Here is a 7611-nt window from a genome sequence, read left to right as displayed (position 1 = left end):
GTGAGTGGATGTGTGTACTCACAGTGCCCGTCTACTGGATGAACTACATTTCATTCTGCGGACGGCAGATTCACGCTGACCCGGGCGGCTGGTTGCAAACTGAGCTCATCTCGGTCCACAGCGAGCCGCTCAGAGCAGATGACAGGACTGTCATCATCGGCCATCGCTGTGAAAGTGCTGGGCGCAATGACTTAATAATGAGTATGTGAAGGAGGACGATACTGTACAATGTAATGTAGTCAAAAGGAATAGCCCTGCACCACAGCCTCAGAATGAAGTCAATTCTCCTTTGGTCACTTAGTTGCATTTTATACATAGCATTGGGACCCATACAATCAGAAATAAAATGCTCAACAGCTTAGCAGGGCAGCTCAGCATGTATCCAGGAGAGGGCAGTGTTATCCAGAGAAGGGACCGGGACTGCAGTCAGCGTTTGATCTGAGCAGATGTGTGCGAGGAGAATCATTAAACAGCATCTGTCCTCTCAATTACCCCCTTCGTTAGTCTAATCCCAATTTTAACTCATAGAGGGGGTAATTAAATTCCCCATAAATTGAATCAGTGTAAAACAAGTCCTGGTGAAGGGGGACAAGAGGAAAGACTCAGGACACCCCCATGCATTGTAGACTAAAAGCATATAGGGAGCCAAAGTTCCTACAGGAAAATAGAGAACGTTTGGGATTTAATATTTTAGACTATTTCTTGTGTCATATTGAACAGCGCCTGAGAAAAGTGCGGATGGTGCTCGTCAGTGTCTGCTCAAAGTTTGTAATGTAAAGTAAATGAAATCTGACAATTGTTTTTGCTCATAAATGCCTGTGCAGATCTTTATTAGAATTTGATTTATAATAATTTACAAAATACTTGTACATGTTTTGACTCCTCACAAATACATAAGATAGATTTGACTTTTAATTACATTCAGAGTCATAAATCTAAAAGCTGCTTTAATGTGCTTGTTCTACCAACTAGAACAAGAAGCCTGGTTTAAGTATAAAGTGACTATAAGAAAAATCCATGTTTATACAATTAATACTGAAGACCAGAAGAGACGCTATCAGAAACATGGACTGAAACAGAAGGACAGAGACGAAGCATTGACATGAAAGGACGACACGACATATTGTTGCTGCGCCGATGTAATTACCGTTTACACAAAACAGGCAGAACAGTAGAAAACACATAGAGCAGCAGCTTCTTGGTTTGTGTAATGAATGCAACATGTCCTTTCGTATCACAGTCTGCCTTCACAACATTTGTGTCTGCATAGAAAACCTCAGGCATCATAATGAGTGGAGATCACAGAGAAAGAGTAATACCTATCCCAGAGGTACGAAATTGTCCCCGCATGTCAAAATGGCTCCTCAAACGAAAGCATCGTGGTAAACCTGCACGCACAGCCTAGCACACTTTCTGAACAGTTCTGAACCTGGATTAAAAAGAGGTTAGAAAAAAAGCATTGTTTTTCATTTGATCGGGGGAGAGCGCGAGGAAACGACTCGAGTCAGCCAGCAAGCTTCAAAGCTCGTCTGTAAAAAAAAAATAACTGCAGGACGCGCCGCGGCCTCATTCTCTAAATGTCGATGAGGTCGTCGCCGCTCTCGTCGCTCTCCACAGTCAGCTGACGGGTCCACCACTTCTTCACCTCTGACCCTGAAGAGGCCTCGTCGTTGACGGGGTTCATCTTGCACACTATGGACTTGACACTTGTGCGACCTGACACAACAAACACAAAGAGCACAGAATTCACAGGCTGACATCTCCACCTGGATTTCTTCGTCTTCATTATTAAAATTCCACCTCGGGGGGGGGGAAGGGGGCCTTGCCTCTCGCCAGGCCACTATTTTAAAATAAGAGTTTGCTTTTAAGTGACCTGTCTGGATAACTAAGTCAACCTTTCGGTAATATAAGCACACATACAGTTTTGTTAAACTCACTTTAACAGAACATCCTCTACAGACCACTTTCAATGGACTATACGGAGCCATACACACCTGCAGGCAGCCGCCACTGTCCCAGCTTCCTCTGGGGTCTCCCCAGGTCTGAAGAGTCCTGCCTGTAGCCTCCTCTGTCTGACAACGTGGGGCTCAGTAGCTGCTGGAGACCACTCATCTAAACAAAGAAGACACATCCTTTGTTTCACCACATCAAGCGCAACACCTGCAGATTATATGATGATCTTAATATCTGTCAAGCTGTGAGCATGTGCGAGTGTGTACGCAGGTTGGGTGTGGATATGGGGATTTACCTCAGGCTGCGAGGGGTTGTCTGGGTTGTTAGTATTGTGGTCTTCACTCGGCAAGGTGGTCTCTATGCTCGGGGGGTTGAGGAAGCGGCTCAGCTCCTGCTGCTGGCTCTCTCTCAGGCTGTGGATGATGCTACACGACTGCTGCTGCTTCTGCAAGTGCACACGGACAACGTGAGTGTGTGACACTGTACAGTGTACTGTACATGTGTGTTTTTTTGTAAAACATTAGTGCATGTTTGTGTGATTTGCTGTGGAGAGACTAACCGCCCGGATGCGCTTGAGGCATTTCTTGAGCCACATGCGTATGGTCTGTTTGGCAACCTCTTCTTCAATGGTGTACTCCAACTGTTCCCTGGCCAACAGCTCCTCCAGCTGGAGAGACTTTCTAATGTCCACTGAGCGATAAGACAGCATGCTGTATGCACATACAACAACACCCCACACACACACAGACATACAGCCAAAAGAGGGACATATTTAGTGGAATTAATTACGCTTCGGTAAAATCAAAGATCATCAAGGGCCTTAGAGCAGAGATACTACTTACACAGGTAGAGCTGTGCAAGGCAACGTGGCACAGAAGCAGCACCGAACCATCTAACTCAAGTTTAAAGACTTCTAAAGCCTGAAATGATGGGATGTGATATGACTAACTCTACTCTTTCAATAAGGGGGATTCAAGTTGTGGAAGACGTTCAGTTCAGTTCTCTTTCGAAGCACGTTGTGTGACCTCCTGTGCAAGAGTTCGTCCTGTGACGATCCCTCGGTTTTTTTTGCAAGCAGAGGTGACACAAGAGGAACTAAGTACAACCGAATGCTGATTTTTTTACTCTAAATGTACAATATGAACATCATGCTGTATTAACGAAGACTTGACACTAGTGATTCAAACCATTAGTCCATTATTAAAATGTGTTTTGATGTAATACATGTATGCGAGAAGTCATTTTCTCATTTACTGTGGATTCGCCCCCTGCTGGATAATAGAGAGAATGCAGGCTTTAGGTACTTCTCAGACCCGAGGGTTGCCGCATGGTAGTGACGTTACATTGTGTGACCCTAGTGGGCCTTGCCTTACATATTTACACACTGTATCTGCATGGAAGTGTATGTGGTGTTCCACGGTCACCTGAGCACATCATGGAAGGTCACATCCCCTCCGCTGTGCAGTCGTTCCATCTCGTAGCACATGTGTTTGAACAGCAACTTGTCTTTGTCCAGGTCTACCTCCAGCCTGCCCCGGAGCAGACGGAGCAGGAACTTCACCCTGGATGTGGGGATCAAACCCTGGGGGAGAAGTCGTAGAAGTCACTGGGTTATTCATGAGGCGTTGACGTGATTCAAGTCTATAAAGCGGAGACTTTTAAATCTTCAACATCCGTGTTGAACTTCTCATTTTCAATCAGTTCTGAACACAAGCTAGAATGTAATCCTCTTACTGCCCTGTTTGGAATCTCTCATGAGGCGGTAACTTCCTCTGTTTCAAGCATAAACTGTCTGAAACCTCACATACCGATGAATGGGGAAGAGTCTTGATATGGGATATCAGACTGCAGTTACAGCTTGTGCCTCACATATCTACATTGTTTAGTATGTTATAATTGTACATGCTTCCACAAATAATTCAAAAGAAAAGCCTACGGTACATCCAGATGACATCATGGATAAATGAGAAAAGGGGGGGGGACTCCATTTTTAATCCCGCACACACTGTTATAATTACTTATACTCCCTATCACTCAATGCCATACTTCATTCCCTTCAGCCCTTCTCATTAGCTCTCATCCTGCTTTTATTTTCTCCATATTATCCTCCGCTCGAAGCCATACACAATCATCATCCTCTCCCCTCGGCTGTGTCCTCATCCTCTCTCCGGTTGATGGTTTCTCACCTCCCGTTTGTCGTCCACCATGTTCCAGATGATTTGGAAGTGCCTCAGGTCGTTATAGCTCAGCAGCTGGTCCTCCTCAGTGGAGTAGAACAGAGAGAAGTTCTCCACGATGATGGCTGCAGCGGTAGCAAGAGAAATTAATACTCACAGACGCAAATATTCCACAATAGCCAGTTTTCATTTCGAGATTCGTCATCTGCGTTTATATAACAATGAAAGCAAGTTGTTCCGCTGCCCTTTATAGCTCGAAAGTATCAATTTATTTCTATGACGATACGAGTCAACCAATCTCATAATACGAGCTCAAGCTACAAGACAATCCCCTTGACTTCATTTCTCTACTCGATTCCTTTGTGTGTGTGTGTGTGTGTGTGTGTGTGTGTGTGTGTGTGTGTGTGTGTGTGTGTGTTTAGGATTTATTAGAAGGAATGTTCTTGGTAAAAGGTCAGTGGTTGCTCTCATATCATAATAAGTATCTGTGTGTTATGCCTCACCATCTGTGTCTGTCAAGACAAGATAGCCCCCCATACAAAGCTGAATGATACAGATACAGTCCACAGAACCAGAGAATACACACCGTAGATTAAATTCCAAAAAGATGGTTCATATCTAAGACTCATGCACGATTTAATTTTAGTCATGCCCTCCTGTGTAACTCTTTTTCCTGCCATGTCATTCCGCCTCTCTCTCTCCCTCTTCTTATATGGCGGCCCCTGACGTGAGAAAGAAATAATCATTTCTGCATGAAGGGGTTTAATCATTGTGTTGATAATAAGCTGTAATAAACTAAACTCTCGTCTCAGGAGAAACTCTTTATTGTTTCTTTGGAGGGATGACAAAACCACACGTAAGTGTGCTTTATGAGCTCTGCAGTCTGGCGTAATAAAAAGCAGCATGACATAGAGCCCTTGCTGTTGCCAAAGCACAAGTTTGTCCTCCTTTTGAATTGCCTTGAGGCATGCACGCAGTTATGTCCCCAAAATGAAGGTGAGTTCCCATAATGTGGCTGAGTAAACAAGCTTTGGTCCCCACAATGCGATCAATACAAGTATACCTACACACACTGACCTACGAGTAGGTTGAGCATGATGTAGGCTATAATGACATAGAAAGAGCAGAAGTAGATAAGCGCTCCAGCGTAGTTGCCACAGTCAGTCTCCCAGTATCGATGTTTATCCGGGGTGCAGAACGGAGCCTGTACCTGGGGACAGAAAAAAACACACCATTTTTTTTTTAATTTAATGGCCATTTAATCTTAGCCTGAAATGATGCGGCAGTTCACCCAAGTTACAAAAAAGAACATCGTCCCATTTACGGAGTGATGTCCAGCCGTGCAGATAGCCACGTCAGCAGTATTCATTGGGGTTATTTCTTTGCTAGAAAGCAGTTCTAGTCAAAACTGCTGACAGTGAGGTCTGTGAAGTATCCAAAGTTGTATAGACAACTGGGAGTACCCAGAGTAACTCATAACTTTTGCTTTGAGCACCACAAACAAAAATCCATTCGCCTCCATTGTATCGGGGCAGCGGCAGAACACTGAAGCGACCCTCGCAACACAAAATATAATGTTTACAGTGTACAGCTTTTTTATTTTTTTATATTGGGAATAAATGGTCTGTTCCTTTTGTCTGTGGGGATGTGTGTGCTGGACCTGCCGCTCCTCTTACCATACAGTCATGCATGATTTTGTTCCAATCTTCCCCGGTGACAATACGGAAGAGAACGGTGATAGCCTTGCCCGCTGTGGAGAAGTTGGCATGCCTGCAATCAGGGGAGACGTAAAGAATCAGACAAGTCTATAAAGATTAGTTTCACTGTATCTACTGCACACAGCCTGCGGTGCTCATCAGAGGGAACAAGCAGCACAAAGAAGGAACGCGGGCGGGTCCGGTCGATGAACAGAAGATCTAATCCTTACCGGTTGATGTTCTCTCCGTATTTGACAGTTCCAAAGAGAACAACGCCGGCAAATGCGTAGCAGAGGAGGAGGAGGAACATGCCCACGATGATGAAGAAGCTCTTGTACATGCTGACTACCACGGTCAACAGCAGCATCTTCAGAGTCACCTTTATTCATCACACACACACACACACACACACACACACACACACACACACACACACACACACACACACACACACACACACAGAAGCATATTCTGTTGTTGCAATACATATTCTCTTTTTTCTTCCGACTATTAAGTATGTTCTTGCACGCAAGTAAACTTACATGCTTCCCACATATTGTAAAGAATCTGAAGACAATCACACACGTGCCCATCATGTAGGTATACGCATTCTAGAGAGGGGAAACGATGAGTTATTTATGTAGCATTTGCTAAAATGCTTAACATTGACTTCCGTTAATGTGACAATTTGTCTAACCAGTAAGGCAAAGTGCAGGACTATCCAGATGACACCCAACACTGTGACCAGCAGGTCGTAGCGATTCCGTCTGCTCTGCCAGTAACCCGCTGGAGACATGGCTATCAGCTTCATGGTCACCTGGGTAACAACGGCGACACAAAGTAACATCAGACCGACGTCTCCGCCCATAAAAGGGAAATCAAAGTAAAAAAAAACCTTGAAACTGATGGAGGAGTAGATGACAAGCTCACCTCCAGTACAAATATAAAGGTGAAGACCACCGACATGGTGGCGAGAGGAAACGTTACGTTGTCTTCTACGTCCCACTGCAGAAGAGCAGATTCACACACAGTATGTCAGCTCACATTATATTTATTGAAACATCTTAATGTACTTGACATGCAGAATAAATAAATATTCATAGGAATTTAAAGAATAAGGCTTTGCCTTGACTGAGAGCAGCACCGACTGTGCCAGCACCAGCACAGCAATGCCCCGCTTGAAGAAGGGATGTTGAGTAATGTCGTACATCTTGGCCCGGAAACCCCCGTTTTCTGTCATGCAGAGAGAAGACCAGAGATTTTATTAATAATAATAATAAGCTTTATTTATATAGCACCTTTCATACAAGAATTGCAGCCAAAAGTGCTTCACATTGGAAAGTAAAGAGATATAAAATATCACTATTAAAAGGCTAAAGTAAAGAGATATAAAATATCACTATTAAAAGGCTAAAGTAAAGAGATATAAAATATCACCATTAAAAGGCTAAAGTAAAGAGATATAAAATATCACCATTAAAAGGCTAAAGTAAAGAGATATAAAATATCACTATTAAAAGGCTAAAGTAAAGAGATATAAAATATCACCATTAAAAGGCTAAAGTAAAGAGATATAAAATATCACTATTAAAAGGCTAAAGTAAAGAGATATAAAATATCACCATTAAAAGGCTAAAGTAAAGAGATATAAAATATCACTATTAAAAGGCTAAAGTAAAGAGATATAAAATAGCACTATTAAAAGGCTAAAGTAAAGAGATATAAAATATCACCATTAAAAGGCTAAAGTAAAGAGATATGTTTTTAGTTTACTTTTGAAGATA

The 7611-nt window shown here is 43.1% G+C and overlaps 1 protein-coding gene across 7 annotated transcripts in view; it reads right to left on the bottom strand.

Moving 5' to 3' along the window:
- Positions 1-806: 806 nt before the first annotated feature.
- Positions 807-7611, bottom strand: part of nalcn (sodium leak channel, non-selective) — a 78059-nt gene continuing 71254 nt past the window's right edge. For 4 of the 7 annotated variants that reach the window (XM_029458872.1, XM_029458875.1, XM_029458874.1 and 1 more), the window contains 13 exons: positions 6954-7060; positions 6758-6832; positions 6525-6644; positions 6370-6438; positions 6058-6206; positions 5807-5900; positions 5208-5340; positions 4140-4255; positions 3378-3535; positions 2513-2663; positions 2249-2398; positions 1995-2112; positions 1574-1716 (listed from right to left, as the gene is read on the bottom strand). In XM_029458872.1, the coding sequence (XP_029314732.1) occupies positions 1574-1716; positions 1995-2112; positions 2249-2398; positions 2513-2663; positions 3378-3535; positions 4140-4255; positions 5208-5340; positions 5807-5900; positions 6058-6206; positions 6370-6438; positions 6525-6644; positions 6758-6832; positions 6954-7060 (1583 nt within the window). Of the gene's footprint in view, positions 1717-1994; positions 2113-2248; positions 2399-2512; positions 2664-3377; positions 3536-4139; positions 4256-5207; positions 5341-5806; positions 5901-6057; positions 6207-6369; positions 6439-6524; positions 6645-6757; positions 6833-6953; positions 7061-7611 lie in introns of all 7 variants that reach the window. The other 3 variants (XM_029458876.1, XM_029458877.1, XM_029458878.1) reach the window with 1 other exon arrangement.

Source organism: Cottoperca gobio, chromosome 21, assembly GCF_900634415.1.
Source record: "Cottoperca gobio chromosome 21, fCotGob3.1, whole genome shotgun sequence".
NCBI classification, from domain to species: Eukaryota; Metazoa; Chordata; class Actinopteri; order Perciformes; family Bovichtidae; genus Cottoperca; species Cottoperca gobio.
This window is presented reverse-complemented; position numbering and strand designations above follow the sequence as displayed.